General features: G+C 43.6%; 1 protein-coding gene across 1 annotated transcript in view; it reads right to left on the bottom strand.

The window, feature by feature from the left end:
* Positions 1-22,440, bottom strand: part of LOC111952442 (laminin subunit beta-1-like) — a 39,010-nt gene that overhangs the window by 10,709 nt on the left and 5,861 nt on the right. The window contains exons 3-23 of the mRNA XM_023971108.2: positions 19,784-19,925; positions 17,205-17,278; positions 16,334-16,522; positions 15,462-15,525; positions 15,048-15,256; positions 13,809-13,929; positions 13,416-13,604; positions 12,301-12,477; positions 12,066-12,178; positions 11,620-11,699; positions 10,775-10,910; positions 10,170-10,328; positions 9,942-10,069; positions 9,508-9,628; positions 8,884-9,085; positions 4,580-4,723; positions 4,243-4,474; positions 3,845-4,011; positions 1,759-1,983; positions 1,423-1,640; positions 1,242-1,338 (exon numbers count right to left, since the gene is read on the bottom strand). Coding sequence (XP_023826876.1) covers positions 1,242-1,338; positions 1,423-1,640; positions 1,759-1,983; positions 3,845-4,011; positions 4,243-4,474; positions 4,580-4,723; positions 8,884-9,085; positions 9,508-9,628; positions 9,942-10,069; positions 10,170-10,328; positions 10,775-10,910; positions 11,620-11,699; positions 12,066-12,178; positions 12,301-12,477; positions 13,416-13,604; positions 13,809-13,929; positions 15,048-15,256; positions 15,462-15,525; positions 16,334-16,522; positions 17,205-17,278; positions 19,784-19,925 — 3,187 coding nt within the window. The remainder of the gene's footprint in view (positions 1-1,241; positions 1,339-1,422; positions 1,641-1,758; positions 1,984-3,844; positions 4,012-4,242; positions 4,475-4,579; positions 4,724-8,883; positions 9,086-9,507; positions 9,629-9,941; positions 10,070-10,169; positions 10,329-10,774; positions 10,911-11,619; positions 11,700-12,065; positions 12,179-12,300; positions 12,478-13,415; positions 13,605-13,808; positions 13,930-15,047; positions 15,257-15,461; positions 15,526-16,333; positions 16,523-17,204; positions 17,279-19,783; positions 19,926-22,440) is intronic.

Raw genomic sequence — 22,440 nt, 5'->3', positions numbered from 1 at the left:
GCGGGATGGACAACTGTACACCGTTACACTCAACATTTATAACATACTAACGAACTGCACCATTTGAAGCTAGTTTTATGTKATGTTTAGCTGTTGGGCTGCTCCAGATTGGGGGTAAATCAATATGAGGTGGGGTAGACGAGGTAATCTGACATTGATGTTGTTTACCCGGATCACTCAGTTGTGCTCTGCCCAGCTGCTGGGGTTGCTGCGGAGAAGGAGTAGGTCAAAGGGGGGTGAGTGTAACTGGTGTGAAATGATTAGCTTAGCGGTGTGCGCTAGTAGCGTTTCAATCGTTGACGTCACACGCTCTGAGACCTTGAAGTATTTGTTTCCCTTGCTCTGTAAGGGCCCCAGCTTTTGTGGAGAGATAGGTAACGATGCTTCGTGGGAGGCGGTTGTTGATGTGTTAATAGGGTCCCTGTTCTATCCCAGGTTGGGYCAAGGAGAGGGACTGAACCAACACTGTTACACAGCCTGCCGAGAAGTTCAATGTTTAAGTCCTATGTTAAAGCCATCAAAGTCATCTCTACACCTTTTGGTTTGATCACTTTTGGTTTGATAATCACTTTCTAATTTCATTGTTAACAATGTATACAGAAGTTTGAAGTAGATTCAACTACCACAGTGGACCCTTCATACTGTGACTGCACATTTCGACTCAAGGGACTAGCCTACATCAGAAGCCAATTCATGTGTCCTTCAGGAGATAATTCAGCAGGCTGCTCTGCTCCATTGATGCTACTCTGGGACAAAGAGTCCTTTGTGTCAGCAGCAGTCACTGTGTTGGACAGCCGTCCCTCCAACAGGACACCCCATCAGAACAAAGGTGCATTGTGGGGCACCGGCGGGATATTGGGAGGCTTAGACAGATCCCGCCTGTTTGTCATAGAAACACAGCCGTCGGGTGAGAGAGCACATCTGGCCTTAATATTGGCACCCACAGTAAGGAGAGGATGCAGTGAGTTTCTCCACCTCAGCTGAAACTCCTACACATTCCCATGATACGAAGCTAGGGGAATGTGGCTGCTTGTGATACCGTAGTGATTAACACTAAAGGCCTCCTTTTCGTGTGTTGCAATTTAAAATTGTCGGGTTGGAGCTTTCTCACACACAAACGCACATAGACACATGCACACGCGCGCACGCACACACCTCAGTGTGTGTCAAGATGTAGATTTAGTCAGTGGGTTGTCAGCACGAATAACTGCAATGCTTCTGATTGAGATGTGCCAACTCACCGTTGCATTTCACTTCAGGTTCTCCCCAGAACAGCTCTCTGCACTCCCGACACGTTTTACCCCCAAAGCCAGGCTTACAGGAGCATTGGCCACTCAGCTGTGGACAAAATACATGCATAAATACTAGAAATGTGACCTTTAGGACCCAACAGAAGATGGGTGTGGTCGTGTGAGAACCCACCTCATTGCAGGAAGTCCCAAATGAGTGGTTGGGGTCACAGTCGCAGGCGTCGCAGCCCGTCTTGCTGGCCATGTTCCAGGTGTCAGGGGCACACTGGTCACAGTGCTGACCCACCACATTCGGTAGACACTGGCACTGCCCGCTGCCCAGATTACAGTGGCAGTCACCCACCACTGGGCACGTGGCTGGATTGGTGCCCAGGTGGTTACAAACACACTCTGAGGGAGAGAAGAGATGTTGCTAGCAGGTTAGCAATTGGACAAGGACAACTACTTCACCTCACATTGATACGACAAACACATAACAAAGAAATGCAAGTTAACTTTTTTTACTCACTTCTGCAGTTTTGTGTGAGGGCATCTCCATAGTAACCCAGCTTGCAGCTGTGGCAGCCCTGACCCTCGGTGTGATAGAGACATTTGAGACATTCACCCGTCCTGGCATCACAGGACTCCTGGTCCAGCATGTCAATGTTGTTGTTGCACTGGCAGGGTTGGCACTGCCCGCCGTTCTCATGGGGGTTTCCATAGTAACCTGGGGCACACTCCTCACATCTGGCACCTGTAGGGGAGAGGGAACGAGAGGTAAAGGGCGAAGGGGGAAAAAAGTGCTTAATAACCCCTTCACCAAAATGATTGTGTCATCACTCACCTCTACAACAACAATCTATTCACCTATCCACACTATCAGAAATAATGACTGCCTATATATTTACTTCCACAATAACATACTGTAGGCCAGGGTTGTGTTCAATACAGAATTTTGGAATTGACTCCCATTCAACTRATGAGCTGAAATTCMAATTGAATTGGCCACACCCCACAGGATGTAGAATTTGAGTTAGCGTGACAGGAAGTATAATTGAATTCAGTGCAATGCAAAGAAATTCCAGTCAGTCGTAGAACGTGTTTAATTTAATTTGACAGGTCACACTTCCAGATACCAACAAATATATCACTTTTCTCTGGAAATAATGTTCAAATACTCTTTTAACCTTAGTGCTTAGAATAGCCAATTTTATTTCCATCAACCATTTCATTTGTTTTGCTTCTTTTTGAAGGCTTTAGGGTCAACTTGAGGGTTAAACTAATGTATTCTTGTAAATGTAGTATTTTCCCCACACTGAAGCAAATATAAGTGATTCATGAAATATAATAACTTAGAATATTCACATACAGGTTTTGTTTTCTTCATTCATTTTAAGTTTGTCCTGAAAATAAAATGTTTCATCAATATTGGAWATGCAAGTACAGTACCTGTCAAAAGTTTGGATACACCTACTCATTCCAGTGTTTTTCCTCATTGTAGAATAATAGTGAAAGACATCAAAACTATTAAGTAACACATGGAATCCTGTAGTAACCAAAGAAGTGTTAAACAAATCAAAATATATTTATATTTGAGATTCTTCAAAGTAGCCACCCTTTCTTTGCCTTGACGACAGCTTTGCACACTCTTGGCACAACACATCAGCAATGCACAACAGTCAGTAAGCAGTTACACCAGCGGCCCCGGTGGAAATAAATGAGTAATACCAAAAGATTACCTTGACTTGGAACAGTTCCAGTGTTGTGTTGGAAAGTCATAGCCAGCTAGCTAACATAGCATCCCTCTGTTTTAGCAGGGTGTTTCAGTAGGCTAAACTAGCTAGCTGCATTTGCTAGCTAAGTAAGTGAAACTGAATTTTATTTTGTCTCTTTCTCTCTCTATTTCTCTCTTGCTGCTCCTTCATTTTGGAATAAATGTATTTGTTCAAAATTGTTCAACTATTGTCTTTCTCTCTCAACTACTTACCACATTGTATACACTGCTGTCCTAGCTAGCTGTAGCTTATGCTTTCAGTACTAGATTCATTCTCTGATCCTTTGATTGGGTGGACAACATGTCACAGTTCATGTTGCAAGAGCTCTGATAGGCTGGAGGACATCCTCCAGAAGTTGTAATAATTACTGTGTAAGTCTATGGAAGGGGTGAGAACCATGAGCCTCCTAGGTTTGTACTGAACGTAGCCAGAGGAGGACGGAAACTAGCTATCCTCCAGCTACACCATTGTGCTACCCTAAAGGGTGCTGTTGAGGCTACTGTAGACCTTCTTTGCATAATAGTGTGTTTTAATCAGTTATTTGGTGATTATTTAGCTATCTAAAAATTATAACTTTTAAAATGTTTTACAATTTAAATTGTTATGAAATTCACTGAGGAGGATGGTCCTCCCCTTCCTCCTCTGAGGAGCCTCCACTGACATCATGGAAAGTCACCCCAAGCTTCAACATGAATACATACAAATCTTCTGCTTCCTAGGGAACAAGTCTGAACATAGGAAGCAGGGAACAAGTATAATAAGTAATCCTGCCATGCTCCGCTAGTTTACTACTGTAGGTGCTCTATAAATCTTGGCAGGTGGCTGTTATTGGCTGCCTACCTCTGTACCCGGGGCTGCAGATACAGAACACCTGGTAAGGGGAGTCCAGACCGCGGTAACATCCACCGGCAAACTGTCGCCCYCTTCCGGGCCCATCCGGACACATACAGAGCCGACAATGGTCCCCTGAACCCAGGACGGGGTCGCCATAGTAACCATCCAGACACCTGTAGGGAAAAGACAAAAGGTGGTATCTATCACTCTATCATTCACATACATGTCTTTATTATAGACAACAACAAAACAAAGTTGTCAAGTGGCTTTATGCTACAGGGAGATTTAGGCGACCGACTGACTTCTAAGGACCAATTCTAATGCCTACCCATCCAGCCATACACCAATGAGCCACCTTAACCATTGACGCCTGACTCCTCAACCCACATTGACCCCTGGCTGACCTCTCGCAGTTGTGTCCGGTGGTCTGTTCTCGGCAGCCCAGGCATTTTCCGGAGTAGGGGTCGCACTGCTCTGTGTGGCCGTTGCAGGTGCAGAGGCGACAGTTGGGGAAGCCCCAGTGACCCGGCAGACAGCGGTCACACTGACGGCTGTATGCCCCGGYGATACACACACACTGGCCTGTGGCCTCGTGGCAGAACGCATCCTCCGATCCCTGGGGATTYCAATCACAGGCTGGGGGGCGAGAGGAGGAGGGCAAAGGGAGTGATAGGTACCAGATTCAGTGCCTGTAATTATGCATTACTGACATGGCAGCCTTTTCATTTCAGTCAAACTTACGTCTGCAGCCGCTGGGTCCAAACAGGTAGGTGGCAGGGGCACACTTGTCACAGTTCCTGCCTACCACGTTGGGGCGACACTGGCACTGCCCGCCGCTGGCAGCACACACCGTGCTGAGGGCGCCCTGCGGGTCACACTGGCATGCTGGAAAAACAGAGACAGGAGGAAACGTCAGAGACAAAGTGAGGGAATGGGATTAAAAGTGAGTTGAACACACAATCTGGAATGATCTGTTCAAATGGGGGCAATAGTTGCTGCTGGATACACAAGTAAGGTATTTCACTCAAACAGTTTTTAATATGGTATAGGTACAGACTGTACATAAAACCCTGGTTAACCATTTGTCTCAATATATTTTGCCTCGATATATCTTGCCTTTGACATACTGACAAAGGTTTGTTTCATTAAGGGCGACTGGGGAATTTCATCAACAACACCTTCTATATCTATCACACTGACAGGCTCACAAAGGGACCATATCCTTCTCAACAGACGTGTGGAAAGAGAGAGAGGGGTACCAGACATTCCATAGAGGACAGTGAGTCCATGAGTGGAGGAGAGAGACGAGTCAACTGGTATTCACTAGGTCGTGTCAGGGGAGGGGGATTTTAGGCAGGCATGGGAATGTGTGTGCGCGCGCAAACTTAAGTACGTGCAACCGTAGAGTGTGAGTTTTGTGTCCCTATATGAACTAAACATCCCCCAAGGTTCTTCCTGAATAGCGGGTAATGATATGCTCTGAGCCAGACTCTGCCAAAGCCTGGACTCCTTCAACACTATCCTCTGAAGTCTCTATGCTGTCCTCATAAATCAAAAGACGCCTGGGACTTCTGAAACACATCTAAACCGCTGTGGCTTGAAGCTAGAATTTAAACAATAACAAAGRGGTCACCCTGTCTGTGTTTGGTAAAAAGCAGAGAGATGGGCCTGGTGAAATGTAACCACTTTAAAAAATATATTGATAGTGCTATAGATGCAAAGACTGACCGTCCATGATATAWAAACGTATAGCTGTAACCATGTTTTGAGGCTATAACCCACTGGGCACAGATGTCAGTTCAATGTCTAGCTTTGATTTACCTTTGGTTGAGTTTGTCAACGAATGTGAATTCAGTGTGAAATCAACAAACATCACTGGATTAAAGTTAAAAGTTTGTTGAGAAAAAMACTAAATGTCCTTACATTGATGACTTTTCACAAATCCAGTCAGTTTTCCATACTGATTCACCATCATCACATTGGATTTTTGTTGTTGAAATGACGTGGAAACAATGTTGATTCAACCTGTTTTTCCCCCAGTGGGACATTGTTTCTTTACATGCACATTACAAACATTGGAGTAAAACAAGCTTCTATTTTGGTTCTGATAGGGTACGACAGTTGAACTAAGCTCATGAGGCATTTAGAAGTTCTATCCTTCAAGAATCAATGGGTATATATATCATTAATGTATGTCCAAACATGGCTGTAGCAACTAAGGATTCRAACTTTAATAAGGYGACACCACAGCAATGTGAGGACCTTCAGATCTAAGGGAGGTGAACTGATCTGTGGGCTAGATTATTGCACACAGACCTTGAAGACTGGTTTGGAGGTTCTGATCTTTATCATCTACTAAGACTGGGGTAAGACTTAAACGGGACCTACGAAACCACATTGCCTTTGTGAAGACATGCAGCAATGTGCAGAAACTACATCTGTGCAGGAGACCTCAAACAACCTCCACATGGGACCTCAAACAACCTCCACGTGGGACCTCAAACAACCTCCACGTGGGACCTCAAACAACCTCCACGTGGGACCTCAAACAACCTCCACATGGGACCTCAAACAACCTCCACATGGGACCTCAAACACTCTCCACGTGAGACCTCAAACAACCTCCACGTGAGACCTCAAACAACTTCCAAATGGCAATTGAGACAAGATAATGTGACTTCCACAGCTGGGAGGATTTTAAATAATATTGACAGCATTCCGAGAGACAACGAATACAAAGCCAATCAAAGCAAATCACACTTATTTCAATCCTAACAATTACTTCTCTTTACCTAGACATCTAACTACAGTACTATGTTGCAAAGTAGGTGCCGTCATATACAGTTTGGCTTTGTTATAAACGTCTTTACTTTTTGCCGACCATGAGTGAGAAAAGTTCACCTCGAAGATAAAGTATTTGGTTCTATTATATATTTGATATTATGCTATACTCTTCCATTCTAAATCAGACCACCTGTGTGAACACTTTGATACGATAGCAGGAACCCTGCACATGCTATAGCCTGTCAGTAGAGACAAGTTCTCACTCTGTCTGACAGGGAAGGAGATTTACTGCTGCGGCGGGTTGAGAAAGTTCCTCTACGGGCATTTCAGGATCCGGGAGTGTCTATAATCAAGCTACAGGTCCATACATGAGGAGATTATAGAGAGATAGAGACGTAGTGTAACTGTTGATGAGTGGCATGGGCCGGAAACCGGAGATGACTGCAATATGCCAGAGACACCGGAGGGGATACAGTACAGAATGACAGAGGAATGACAGGAAAGGAAATAAAGGGATAGGAAAGGAATGGAAACTGCTGATGTATTAGAGGAGAGACCGAGGCTTTTAGTGTAGACAGTCTATGGGGAGATTGACTGATGATGATTGCCAGACAAAGGTGGCAAGTCAACGTTGGAATTAAATTCAGGCGTTCCAAAACAATGTCCACCACATGCAAACTTTAGGACAAAAACTAGAGTTTAATATTTTCCAGGTATTTTACAAATGTTCCATCCTGAGAATAAATCACTTTCCTACCGGTTAACCTGCTATTTTCCGCCAAAACCGGAAGTGTCTTTTTAAAAGCATATTAAGAATATACAGTGCCTTCGGAAAGTATTCAGACACCTTGAACTTTTCCACAAAAAAAAACAGAAATATCACATTTACATACGTATTCAAATCTAATTTATTTATATAGCCCTTCGTACATCAGCTAATATCTCAAAGTGCTGTACAGAAAACCAGCCTAAAACCCCAAACAGCAAGCAATGCAGGTGTAGAAGCACGGTGGCTAGGAAAAACTCCCTAGAAAGGCCAAAACCTAGGAAGAAACCTAGAGAGGAACCAGGCTATGAGGGGTGGCCAGTCCTCTTCTGGCTGTGCCGGGTGGAGATTATAACAGAATATGGCCAAGATGTTCAAATGTTCATAAATGACCAGCATGGTCAAATAATAATAATCACAGATTATTATTATTCAGACCCTTTATTCAGTACTTGGGTATGACCCTACAAGCTTGTATTTGGGGAGTTTCTCACAGCTATTTTCAGGTCTCTCCAGAGATGTTCAAATGGGTTCAAGTCCGGGCTCTGGCTGGGCCACTCAAGGACATTCAGAGACTCCAATCAAGTTGTAGAAACATCTCAAGGATAATCCATGGAAACAGGATGAACCTGAGCTCAATTTCGAGTCTCATAGCAAAGATTCTGAATACTTATGTAAATAAGGTATCTGTTTTTTAATTTTTAATACATTTGCAAAAATGTCTAAAAACCTGGTTTTGCTTTGTCATTATTGGGTATTGTGTGTAGATTGATGAGGAACATATTTTTATTTAATCCATTTTAGAATAAGGCTGTAATGTAAGAAAATGTGGAAAAAGTAAAGGAGTCTGAATACTTGCCGAATGCACTGTATATGCCGATATCAATCTTYAACAGGATTATATATTTTGGATGCAATTTGAATGGAATTGAGAGACTGAGAGAGTGGTCGCGCATGCACTGATTTAAAGCAACAATATTTGCGTGATAGGCTGTTTTAAAACTCTGCAGCTCCAATTAAAAACAACCATTTTTACAATTAAAATTAAAAATACAACTAACAAATAAGGTGACCCCCGAAATCCAGATGGAGATGTGTAAATTGGCAAGCATTCGGTCTTTATGTTACTGTAGCATAGGCTACGCTGCAGCAAATGTAGGCCTACCTGTCACAAGAAAAAAAGATACCATGATGAGATGATAGGCCTACATGCCTAGTGAACTGCGCTCGATACTGAGATGGGCTGTATTTCCCCACACTGAGTGTTGACGATTGATCATGCAGAGAGCGGAGAGAGGGCCGTAGACACATTTATTATAATTGACCGGTTTCTCGCAGTTATTTATCCCGGGKAAAGGGAGTGGTTTTGGGTGGTAAATCTSGGTAACCGGGTTCCAGTCATTCAACCCTAACAAAGACCTTCAGTTAAGAAACACATACATGAGCATACAAGTATGTTGAAGAATATTTAACTGTTGGGAGTGCGGTCCCATACCTTTAGCTCCCTGGTGCAGCAGAGCAGATACGCTGAAGATGAAGTTACGGCAGATGTCTGTGGACGGGGTCTTCACTACGCTCTGGCTGTTCTCRAGACAGCGGTAACGCTGGAACGTGTCCCAGGCACTGTTGGTGGCCACGTCACCTCCCACAGAACCAGTGAACATCTCCAGGTTCTTACAGTGGGGCATTAGCACAATCTACAGACGAGGAAGAGAGARACAGAAGATGGAATGAGATTTTGCATGGAGTCAGTAAAGGCTCAATCCTAATATGAAATCCGAGTAGCTGACATTTCTGCGTAAATCTACAATTGACATTGATGGGTATTTTAAGGAAAGGTCAGAGTTGTGTGCTGTCTCTTATACACATCTAGATGTGTATAAGAGACAAGAACCAGTGAACATCTCCAGGTTCTTACAGTGGGGCATTAGCACAATCTACAGACGAGGAAGAGAGATACAGAAGATGGAATGAGATTTAGCATGGAGTCAGTAAAGGCTCAATCCTAATATGAAATCCGAGTAGCTGACATTTCTGCGTAAATCTACAATTGACATTGATGGGTATTTTAAGGAAAGGTCAGAGTTGTGTGTGTGTGTGTGGGGGGGGGGGGACTAACCGAGTCGATAAGTGTATATGGGGACTGGACGTCACTGAGTGCAGAGTAGAGGGGCAGGCTCAGACGAACAGTGTAGTTCATCCCTGCCTCGAAACACACTGGTCTGGGGAGCACCACGTATCTGAGGAGACAAGAAAAAGACGGATTTCAGAAAATAACACACACTTTTTCAAACACTCCTTTGACACACACACACTAAATCTGTGTTCCAGGGGAACCTCCAAGGTGCATACACAGAGTATACCTAGCACACAGACAGAGGCCATCACTCACTCTCACATGCACACTCACTCTCACAAGCATTTTCGCTACACTCGCAATAACATCTGCTAACCATGTGTATGTGACCAATACCATTTGATTTGACCAGTCACCCACCAGTCCCCCCTCCCACCAACACATACACACAGACAGAGGAGGCGGTGTGTGTTTACCGTGATCCGGGGTGAAGGGATATCATCTGGTTGTCGTCATCAGGCATGTTGTTGGCACAGCGACTGTCTGCTGAAATCAAACTGGGCCGCATCACCGTCATCAACACCTCCTCCCACTGGTCCGGTAACTACGCCAACACAACAGGTACATAGACATAAACAGGTAAACAAGGGTAGGGACATGACCCCATGAAGGTGGAGGGATATGTGATATGTGCTGAGGCCGACCTGAGGCTCGTAGCGGATGAGGACGTCGTACTCCATGGAGTGAGGGATGTTGTCAATAGAGAACTCCAGGTAGGCCCCCTCGGGAACGTTGACAAAACCTATCCCTGTCCAGGTGGGGCTACGGTCCTGCGGGCGAGGTCTCTGCACTACTGTCAAACCCTGGAGGAAGAAGAGAGGGAGAGAAAAATAGAGGGTGAGAAAGACAAGAGGTGAGTAGGCGTAGCGGACATGAGTCGACCATGATCACGTGATGAGGTAGACCCAGTTTCTGCCCTCGCCCCAAAAGGGAAATCCTCATGGTCTAACGGTCTAAGACTACTTGGTTGCTCCCGTGGGAGACCTGGTTTCATATCCTGTGRGTTGCATTGGTGCCCAATGTGGGGTGGTCTCTCATGGGGGAGGGTGGTGAATGTAGTGGACATGTCATGGTCACGTGATGAGGTAGTCCCGAACGCGAACTTAAAAACCAGTCTCGGCCCATCTTCGGTCTAAGATGTTGGTTGCTCCCGTGGGAGGTCCATATCCTGTGTGTTACATAGGAATCACCACTGACCCCATAGGCCTTAGAAGAAGAAAGTCAACAACCAAAGTCAAAGGTAACTCACAGGTCCAAACTTGGCGTCCTCGGCCTCGTAGGTGTAGTGGTCCAGGGCGATGAAGTAGAAGCCTGACTCCACCTGGTCACAGCGCCGGCCAAACATGTGTTCTCTACACGCACACTGGCCAGTCTCCTGAGAACAGCTGGAGTCAGAGAGAGGACAAGGAGGGAATGTTACAAACTGTATTTAAAAGTTTCAACATCTGTTTTAAGACTTTTGTGGCTGWATCAGTGGTGGGAAAAGTATCCAATTGTCATACTTGAGTAAACGTGAAAGTCACCCAGTTAAATACTACTTGAGTAAATGTCTAAAAGTATTTGTTTTTCAATATACTTAAGTATCAAAAGTACATTTAATTGTTAAAATATACTTAAGTATCAAAAGTAAAAGTATAATTATTTCAAATCCCTTATATTAAGCAAATCAGATGGCACCATTTTCTATAGTTTTTTTTAACGGATAGTCAGGGGCACATTCCAACACTCAGTCCGCCAGATCAGAAGCAGTAGGGATGACAAGGGATGTTCTCTTGATKCGTGTGTGTATTGGACCATTTTCCTGTCCTGCTAAGCATTCAAWATGTAACTAGTACTTTTGTGTGTCAGGGAAAATGTATGGAGTAAAAAGTACACTATTTTCATTCGGAATGTCGTGAAGTAAAAGTTGTCCAAAATATAAATAGTAAAGTAAAGCACATATACCCCAAAAAACAACTTAAGTAGTACTCTAAAGTATTTTTACATAAGTACTTTCCAGCACTGATCTAAAGAAGTATGAAGAATTTGTAAAGTAAATTGGGTAACAGACAGGCATTTAGATAAGAGAATTAGAGATGTGAACTTTGAACTCACTCGTTATTGAGGGCTCCACCCAGGTCACAGTCACATGGTCTGCAGCCATCCATATCATTGCTGAGCCCCCAGTGCTGAGGCTGTAAGACACACACACACACACTCACATTGTTAAAAACACTCCTTTAATGACACGTTGTTAACGACCTCCCACTATGTTTCACTGCAAAAGCTGTTTCCAAGCTGTGGACGGATGTACCAGTCTCTTTACAAGATTTACAGCCCTGGTGACGACTAAACCAAGCCACCAAAAAACACTTACAGAATGAATGTATGTAGCAGATGTGTAACTAGCTGGCTAGTGAAGCGCTAGTGGCCATTGGTGATCGTAAGTCAACCGACTCCCACATAGTGACAGGGCTAACGTTTTGGTCTCTCAGTTTGCACAGTTGACTTCGAGTACAGAGTTGTGTACAAAGTAAGTAAAGCATAATCGGGTTCCTTACCATACACTGGTCACAGTCTCTCCCTGTGACCAGGCTTTTGCAGAAACAATCTCCTGAGTCTGTATGACACGGACTCCCTCCAGGAACTGTCCCCAGGGTATTACAGGTGCAGGCTGGGAAAAACAACAACYAGTAGTTATTCCAATAAAATGCTGAAATACACAGCGTGAAAAAGCCTATGCAAGGACTTGGAAAAACCCAAGACGTGTGCGTGAATGTGCGTGTGTGTCTTTACCCAGGCAGCCCAGAGGGTGGTCACCCAGGCCATAGTGGGCCTGCTGGCACTGGTCACAGCGCTCTCCCTCCACATTGGGTTTGCAGCGACACTGGCCAGTGATCAGTCCAGACGACACATCAGTCATCCTGTCACAGATCCCGCCGTTCAGGGAGCCCACCGGATCACAGTTACATGCTACGAAGAGATGGGAATCATCAGGAACATTGAGTTAAGAATTACTATGTAAAATGGGGTATTGTGCATGGAACTAGTGGAGTAGAAAAGCTGCAATTGTGACAAGCTAACAGGACGAAGAAAGAAATGGTCAAGGTCAATATCAATGTGAGGTATTTGATATTTTCCTCTTGATGAAGGGAATATACTGTAACTTCTGAAGGTTATTTGAAAATCTGCTTCAATAATTCGTGTGCTTAACTGTAGCTATCTACGGGCTAACAAAATGACCAAACTTAAAAAAAAGGGTAGAAAAAAAGGCTTACAAAGGAATAACGGAAGTTCTCTCACACACCACACATACACAAGGACTCCAAACACTGGAGACAAATGTGAAAACCCTAACATGCCATTTATTCACACATCAACGCAGACTGCGATGAAGTTCTCCCTAGATGCTAAACTGAGGCCAGTTAGCWATCTCCAGCGGCCTACCCAGAGAGCCATGAACGGGGGGGAGGTGACACATGAGAAGGGTCTCTTCTACACCATACAGTGGTTTGGGATTAAAAGAAGACCACACTGCTTTGGCTGACATAGCCTCAAAGCCCAGGTGTTCTCGCTCAGATCCAGATCACAGCGGCAGGATCAAAGATCCAGATCGCAGAGCCAGATCGCAGATCCAGACGGGAGGAAGGGAAAATGTGAAACATCTATATTTCTTAAGAGAGACAGACAGAGTCACAGACGAGATGAGGAGGAGTGGGGGGGTGGAGCAAAGTGGCGGAGAAGCGTACAAGGATGGAGGCAGAGGTGAAGAAACAAAGGATCAAGAGGTAGAGGAGTAATGGGGGAGAATATAACAAGGATGTATGGACGTAGAGAGGTGAAGGCTGGGTTTGGATGGTGGGGTGTGGAGGGGAGCCGTAGAGGGGGTTGGAGTTGGAGGCTCGACCTACGTTCACAGATGCTGGGGTCGCGGATGTCCCTCTCTGGGTGCTGGTAGTAGAAAGGCTTGCACTGTTCACAGTTGTGACCCATGGTGTTGTGCTGGCACTCGTCACACACGCCGCCGCTCACATTACCCGTAGAGACGTAAACTGCCATGTCGAAGTGACACGAGCCTGAGTGCTGGTTACAGTTACACTCTGCAGAGAGAGAGCGAGCGAGAGAGAGATGAAGGCAAGCAGACAACGTTGATTCACAGTGTTTATAAAAAGCTAGTTGGACGGTTGTTAACTGACTGAGCAGACACTGCAGCCTGTCATCACAAGCGATCAATTATAAGGGGACCACAAGCTATAATATTTCCCTCTAGTAAAAAAAATATATGTTAGGGTAAAGTGGCATACTTTTACAGGCGTTGGTGTTGCGTCCCTTGGCTGGTCTCCAGGGCAGCTCGTGGTAGAAGTCCTGACACTTCTCACAGTTTAGCCCCATGGTGTTGTGGTTGCACATACAGTGGCCATGGACCTTAGGAAAATCATTCAGAAATGGAGGTGAGCCACTGAATTAGACATTTACTAAGCACTTATAAGCAGMMAATATGCCATTACTTCATATCTTATTCATGTGCATAAACTACGAACACAAATAATCTATTGATATCGACCTTAAAATGATTTCACAGGTCATATTCAGGGTTTAATAGTATAGWTCAGGGACCTATCAACTACTGTGCAGAGACCCAGGCCTCTGGTGGAACAGTGGTATTTGAATCAGCTTCCCTTGGCCATTATGGTCAATTACAGCTGAGATATCAGTGCAAAAGCAAGGGGAAACTACAGACAAAAGGAACAGTTGCTCGAGATATCATTTTTCCTCCAGCTCTATCCATGTATTCCCCTTCCAGATGGCAGCAGGACATGTTTACAGTGTTGGCTAACTCACATCTGGTCTGCAGACAAATGACAATACGTTGACAGACAGACAGACTCGGATCCGGTTAAAATGATTCAAACTAACAATTGAATAATAAAACCTTCAAGAAAATAGCAGATACGTGCCAAGTTTGGTGTCGTTATAACAGCCACTATGCCACTCTTATGACAGGGTTATGTAGCTTTTATGTTAGGCCTCCTCAGGCAAGGTGTTAATGTATCTAGTTTTGTTTTTAAGACATTTTGATGTGAGGGAATCAATTTGAAAAACACTGCAAAATGACTGAGAGGAAGAGGAGAGTAAATAGGGTTAATTTCCTCTTTCCTGGTGAATCGGCTGTATAATAAAAGTGACCAAAAGACAGAGTAGCCTTTCCGCAGGCAGGCAGGCAGCCAGCAGGAGCAGGCAGGCAGGCAGGCAGGCAGGCAGACAGGCCATAGCAGAGACCAAACAGGAACTGCATTGTTTGTCTTTTTCTCTCCAGAGCATACACACACAGAAAAACACGTACCCACACAGACACATGTTGTCCGCAAATACACAAACAGTCTCCCAAGCACACACAGATGTAGACCCACACGCTCTCGCCAACACAAACACAATTGTTCTTAAACGGCAACATACTCACACACACACACACAAAGTGCACAAACGTCCACACATAAGGAGACCTGATGAAAACTACAACAATCYTATCAGGGAGAACTCACCATGCCCTCCACTCCATCCCCAGCCCCAGCCCCGTCGACGGGGGCGCACTCGGAGGCYTGCCCGTAGCAGAAGCAGTTACCCCGGACCACCATGTCGTAGACAGCGTAGTAGTACTTCTCCTTGATCTCCATGCGGGAGTCCAGCAGGTTGTCTCCCAGGGTGTGCAGCTTGGTGAACTTCACCCTCAGGTTGGTGATCTTCAACATGTCTGAATCGTTCGGAGACATGTGTTAGCCGTTAGCGTGTAGATTATTAGCCCTGAGGTCATAATGCGTAATAATTGTGTTTTGCAGTTCTAGTTGGCTAATAGGCAACACATAGCTGGCATTTGCCCCAAAACATGTGAAGGATCAAAAGAACAGCTTACTAGCAGATATAAACCATTAAGTACACGTATCGTCACTGGAACTTACTTTGGATTCTGGGGCTGTAGGGATCTTCAATACGGAAAGCTGGATCCAAAACCCGGAAAATGACCTAGAGACAGTCACTGCGATTACACTCGACTTTCAATGGCTTCTTTTCTCTCAAGACATCCAGCATATTGTGTCATGTATGTGATTAGTTATTACTTAGCTACAATAAATGACTTGACATACACTGAGTGTACAAAGCATTAAGAACACCTTCCTATTTTTGAGTTGCACCCCACCCTCCTCAGAACAGCCTCAATTCGTCGGGGKATGGGCTTCACAAGGTGTCGGAAGTGTTCCACAGGGATGCTGGCCCATGTTGACTCCAATGCTTCCCGCAGTTGTGTCAAGTTGGTTGGATGTCCTTTGGTTGGTGGACCATTCTTGATACACATGGGGAAATGTTGAGCGTGAAAAACCCAGCAGCGTTGCAGTTCTTGACATAAACCTGGCACCTTCTACCATACTCCCTTTCAAAGGCACTTAAAAATCCTTCTTTAACCTGTCTCCTTCCCTTCATCCACACTGATTGAAGTGGATCTAACATGTGACGTCAATAACATTTACATTTTAGTGATTTAGCAGATGCTCTTATTCAGGGCGACTTACAGAAGCAATTAGGGTTAAGTGCCTTGCTCAAGGCCACAGACAGATTTTTTACCTAGTCGGCTCAGGGACTCGAACCAGCGATGTTTCAGTTACTGGCCCAATGCTCTTAACCGCTAGGCTACCTGCCACTTTCACCTGGAGTCACCGGGTCAGTCTATGTCATGGAAAGAGCAGGTGTTCTTATTGTTTTGTCAACTCAGTCTATAAACCTATCATTGATAGAACTTAGACTCTCTCAAAACTCAGTAATTCAGAACACACACCTCTCCCTCTGTTGACGGCTCTATGTCGGAGTAATGCGAATCGCAGATGATGTCATCCACTTTCTGCATGGGCCCCGGGGATATGGCAGGGTATGCCGCCGCACAGTCGTATGCAAAGTAGCGGTAAACCTGCCATTTCTTCCCAAAGTCAGCCGAGCGCTCGATCACCATAGCAGCAGGCCGGAAGGTCTGTCGTGGAGAAGAAACCATACTTATGCACCTCGATGATATACCTTCACACTGAGGTTACTACCAGCAATTTTACCAGGAGTATATCTGGAAAATGGCTAACTTTTTCCAAACGAACATCATTCGCTGTAATCAAAGATGACGTGCCATGAGAGAATACAGGTGTGAACTATCTAATAAAATYATATACTACAATACCATAATTACAATGAAAGTTGAGTCATACTATGTGAACATGTTGATGTTGAAAGATCTGTGAACAACAGGMGCATATTCTGGCATTTTACTTTACATCCTTCTTATGAGAAGCTGCTAGCCATTGGGAATGTCTGTTACAGTACATTTATTCATAACTGGAACTTTTGTATTTGTCACACAGGATTGATGACACAGTTGAGTTCAATATTGGCTGTATTTCAAAAGTGCTTTTACACAGCATAAATAGGCTGCAATTGTGAGTAAAGTTATACAGGCCTGATCTGTGTGGAGCGAACAATCCCGGACGGGAGGGCGGTCTGTTCCACATTCCTCAGGCTCACACACAGCTGGGGGATATGTGTGTGTGTGGGGGGGGGGGAGTCTTGTGCTAATCTCCTGAGTAGACAGGCCAGCCTGCATCCCCTTACACATTACCCATGCTCCCCCACAGCGAGCCCTCTGACCCAGCATCTCCATTGGTTACCTTGAAGGTCATGATGAGGTGGGTGAAATGAAACTCCGCCTCCAAGTTCAGCTGGATGGTCACTTTCTCAAGACCTGGGGGGAAAAGGAGGAAGAGGGGTGGAAAGAGACAGAGAGGAAAAGGAGAGGGACATTTAAAAAAAGAGATGTCCAAAAATGGAAAAGGGGAGGGAGAGATAGAGGGGCCAGGGAAGAGAACGGGTCAAAAGGCAAGTGAAGAATAGAATTACAAAAAGTCATGAAGTCAGAGAGGGTGAAACGGATGGAGAGGAAGGAGGAAGAAAAACAAAAACATGAGTTTACAGGGTTCCACTTGAGCCAAGCATAACACAATCTGGAATGGTTAACACTACACGACACTTATCCACTCTTCCCAGTGCTTCCTCTGGACCGGAACACTTGGATTAACTCTTTGACTCTCCCTCCATAGTCTAATCATGGTTGGTTCCATTCTATGATATCAATCTCACGGCTGCCCTAAAGATTCCTGACATCCATCTTCTTTGCCACAAAACTACGCTGTGGGTTTTAAGCATAACCACTGGGCAGTTAAACAGCAAATAACAACATAACTGTTCCAAATGTCCCTATTTCTTTGGTAAAACTAATATCAAGCGGCTATGTTTATTGAGTAGCAAAAGGAGCAATAAGAGCAACAACAAGCCACCACGTGTTCCAACAGACTATGTCATGTATGCATTACAACAACATAAGGCAACTAAGAAGTAATAATACGCTTTCTAGCAACGATTGTTGAGTGTCAGTTTTTACAGAGGGTTTGGGGGGAACCTTTTCTGTGCTTATGTACATAAGAGGTTGTGTTTTGGTCTGGGTGTTGGAGCGGATCTAGTACGGTAATGTCTGGATTATGAATGAAAATTCCCTGCCTCTTTTCCAACCCCCATCGGTGGAGTTGGCCGCTATTCCTCTATACCAAACCTCCCCAAACTCCTATCAGATGACTTTCTGGATTCAATATCCTTGCAGCACTTTTTTGGGAGTTAACTCTTTCAAGGCAAGGTGTACTTGGTATATCAACATTTTTATTTAAAAAAGGTCCAATGCAGCCGTTTTAATTTCAATATCAAATCATTTCTGGGTCACAATTACCTTACTGTGATTGTTTTCAATTAAAATGTTCAAAAAGTAACAAAATGCTTTTTAGCAAAAAGCAATTTCTCAAGCAAGAATTTTGTAAGAACTGTGTGGGAGTCGTCTGAGTGAGGGACCTAATTGGAGGAGCCTAATGGGAGGGATATGTAACCAATAACTCTCTTTGTTATTGGTCTATTAACTGATATCGCCTGGTATTATCATAATTTTCCAAATGTCACTCTATTATTCCAACCTCATAGTGTGGAAATACTGTATATGTCAAATATAGGGAAATTAAGTTTTTGAACGCACTGCCCATTTAAAGTTGTGGATGATTTCAATGCTCATGGCATCCCTTTGGATGAGTAATCATTAAAGGCCAAGTGCTCAGAGAAGGGGCAGGCGAGCCGAGAACGGAGAGGAGAAATAACGCAAGGAAATCAAGACAGCAGTGCCAGCAGTACAGATAACTCATCCAAAGGGCTTTGACTTCTCAAACACGGCAGAAAGCTAACACACTATGATGCCCCGTCTCCTTATTAATTCAGCCACTTACTTAGATAACTAGCAAGTTAAACTTAGGGGTCGCGTTAATGCAGAATTATGCGCTTTTCAAGCAGAAAAAAATATAAAACACATAAGAAATATCTTTCTATGTTCTTTCTTTGATAAACATTCGAAATATGTTAGCCAATCATTGTTTTAGCAAAAAATACCTTGCTTTTTCATTGTAAGCTCATTTAATTGTGTGGCTACCAGCCAAATAGCTTTGCAGTTCTGTTGTCATCTGATGAAAATTATGCTATTTTCTGCCTAATGTGTTGCACTAATGTATTTTCTGTGAAGGAAAACTATACTTGCACGCCCCTGATCACTCAATTGAAGCAAAAAAAAACACTGTTGACTTTCAATATAAAACACGACCCCTGTCAGCTGGACACCTGCTCCTGCTTTCTCCCATCGTGCAATTTACAAACAAACACGTGACTGGCTCAACTGTTCTGGGGAACTACGGTAAGCTTCATAATGTCAAATAATGTGACAGGTGAAATGATCAACGCGATCTGCATTATCTCCTAACGTACTGCACAAGTTGACAGCAGGTATTTATTTAAATGGGTAGCTACAAATATTGAAATGTATTGAAAAACTTCAAAAAAATAGTTTAAACTGTAATGTATATACGGTATACCGCCCAAGCCTAGTAAGAAGTGAGGACTTCCTTACTAGCATCCATTACATGGTGTACACGGTGTGTCATCCCAACGACCACCTAGCTAATCATTCCCAATGGGTTCATCCTGTTATTCCAAAGTTTACGACAGGTCAGCCATTACTGCTTTCTCTTTGAAGTCTTCCCTCACATTGATTAAAGCTAAGGGATTGGAGGGTGAAAATATGCCAAGAGGCGGGAGTGAGAGAGTCCCCATTAATTGAACTCCTCTGCCTACTAGCCCRCCACCCTTTTTTCCCACGAGAACTCACCATTCTCTGACTGCCACCAGGTTTTCAAGCGGTTGGGGGCGAATGTGGTCACGACGTTCTCCACCCGGTGCCCGGTGGTGGTGTTCACCACGCTTTTGACGTAGACGTCGGTGGAGTCACACGAAAAGCATTTCTTCTCATCCTGAAGAGACCGTGGGGGTTGGGAGAAAGAGAGAGATGAGACTGCCAGTGATGCCAAGCAGATTTCTCATAATCGGGGACAGATAAGGAACAAAGCCCATTCATACAGAAGTGAATGAAAATGAGTTATTTTATCAAGAGTAGATATAGATGCTGAAATTAGTGATTGCGCCAAATAGGCCCTTAACTACTTTAAAAATAGGAGCCTATCTTGCRCTGGCCTCATCAGCGAATGCTTATCTGAGGCTGCTGACAATGTAGGCTTCATTTGGCCACCAGATGTTCAGAAGACACACAGTGTGTGTGTGTGCTTGCGAATGTGTACACARACTTAAGGGTTCAAATTCAGCACCGTCTAGATATCCTTCCAGCGTCTTTTTACCACTTCCCTTGAGAAGAAACAACTTTACAATATTCTAAAGCTTCTACACATCCAGACCATGAAACATTGTGCCCACAGCCACACACTAGAATTTAAATTCCATTACATATAGATGTGTTTGATAAGACATGGAACCTCCACCCTCTCTAGGATCCTGTTGGATCACAATCTGGTTTCTCTCTGCTTTAGTGGTGACATACATTATAAAAAATTGTATTAGATTAGATTTCAATCTTAAAATGTTAGCATGCTCAGGACATACTTTAAACAGATGCACGTCATGAAAGTATTCTCAAGTAGTACATTGGATATAGGAGGATATAATACAGACCGATGCGGGTTTAGAACTACAAAGCTGATAAAATAGGAATATTTCTCAAACAAGGAATGGTCTGTCTTTTTATGTTAGGGGAAACAAAAGCCTTTGATGGTGGCTTCTCAAGTGTCCAGGAGCTTTGACTACACAGACGGGTGTTTGAGAGTTTAGATATCTCTAGCCATGTAATGTCTGTGGCAGTAGGCTACAATGAGCCCCCATGCGTCCAAGCTGCTGGCACAGCCACTTTCAAGTCATTGAAGACGTTCCAAAACTCTTTTGTTGGTCGGAACCTCAATAATGCTGCTAGAGTAATTGTGTGACTGAGCCAGGAAGTGGTCTAGACAACTCAGAGGGTTGTGCGACTCCCAAACCAATCCTTCCCAAATCACAAACATCCCACTCCTACGCTCACATTGAGAAAGCAGGAGTTTAAAGAAAACATATCTGAAAGGAAGTATTGAAAATAAAAGGACAAGGAATATTTTGAATATATACCATTTATATATTCCACCCCCAACAGACAAGAGATTGACTGTAAACCTTGAGGTGATTATTATAAAATCTCAATGCCAAATTGACCACGGCAAGAGCGTTTTCATTTTTAGAATGAATTTATTATCCATATCTCTTAATAAGTAAATAGATTTACTGTTGCTATCGAAGTAATTCCAAAGGGTAGGTTTAAAACTTCTTCGGGATCAGTGTCCCGTCCACGGGACGGTTAAGCTAACGTAGGCTAATGCGATTAGCATGAGGTTGTAAGTAAKAAGAACATTTCCCAGGACATAGACATATCTGATATTGGRAGAAAGCTTACATTTTTGTTAATCTAACTGCACTGTCCAATTTACAGTAGCTATTACAGTGAAATAATACRATGCTATTGTTTGAGGAGAGTGCACAGTTTTGAACATGRAAAGTWATTAATAAACAAATTAGGCACATTTGGGCAGTCTTGATACAAAAGTGTGAACAGWAATYCAATGGTTCATTTGATCAGTRTAAACCTGTGTGCATACACTGCCATCTAGTGGCCAAAATCTAAATTGCACCTGGGCTGGAATAATACATTATGGCCTTTCTCTTGCATTTCAAAAATGATGGTACAAAAAAATACAAAAGAACGGTTCGTTTTTTCTTTGTATTATCTTTTACCAGATCTAATGTGTTATATTCRCCTACATTCCTTTCACATTTCCACAAACGTCAAAGTGTTTCCTTTCAAATGGTACCAAGAATATGCATATCCTTTCTCCAGGGCCTTAGCTACAGGCAGTTAGATTTCGATATGTAATTTTAGGCAAAAATTTAAAAAAAGTGGCAAATCCTTTTAACAGAGTAAAATAAATGTAACCATGCTTTATAATACTTTATAAGTGATATATCATCTATTTAGGCCTATATAGCATTTGCAAAGTCATCAACAGCTATTGTTTCAAATCAACCAAGGGGTTCAACTAAAAATAGACAATAAATATAGTCCTAGGGTTTTTTACATTTAACCTTTATTTAACTAGGCAAGTCCGTTAAGAAAAAAATCTTATTTACAATGACGGCCTACCACGAGAACAGTAGGTTAACTGTCTTGTTCAGGAGCAGAAGGACTGATATTTACCGTGTCATCTTGGGGATTTGATCCAGCAACCTTTTGGTTACTAGCCCAATGCTCTAACTACTAGGCTACCTGCTGCCTCTGGCTTTTAAGCTTTGGTTGATTTAAAATGTAATCTTCAAGTTAATTATTAATATGTTGGATTCATGTCTCCATCGCAACCAAAAATGTAAGTTATATAATAGGACTAAATCAAATCAAAC

This window comes from Salvelinus sp. IW2-2015, linkage group LG26 (genome assembly GCF_002910315.2).
Source record: "Salvelinus sp. IW2-2015 linkage group LG26, ASM291031v2, whole genome shotgun sequence".
NCBI lineage: Eukaryota > Metazoa > Chordata > Actinopteri > Salmoniformes > Salmonidae > Salvelinus > Salvelinus sp. IW2-2015.
Note: the sequence above shows the minus strand (reverse complement) of the source record. Positions and strands in the feature narration are given on the sequence as shown.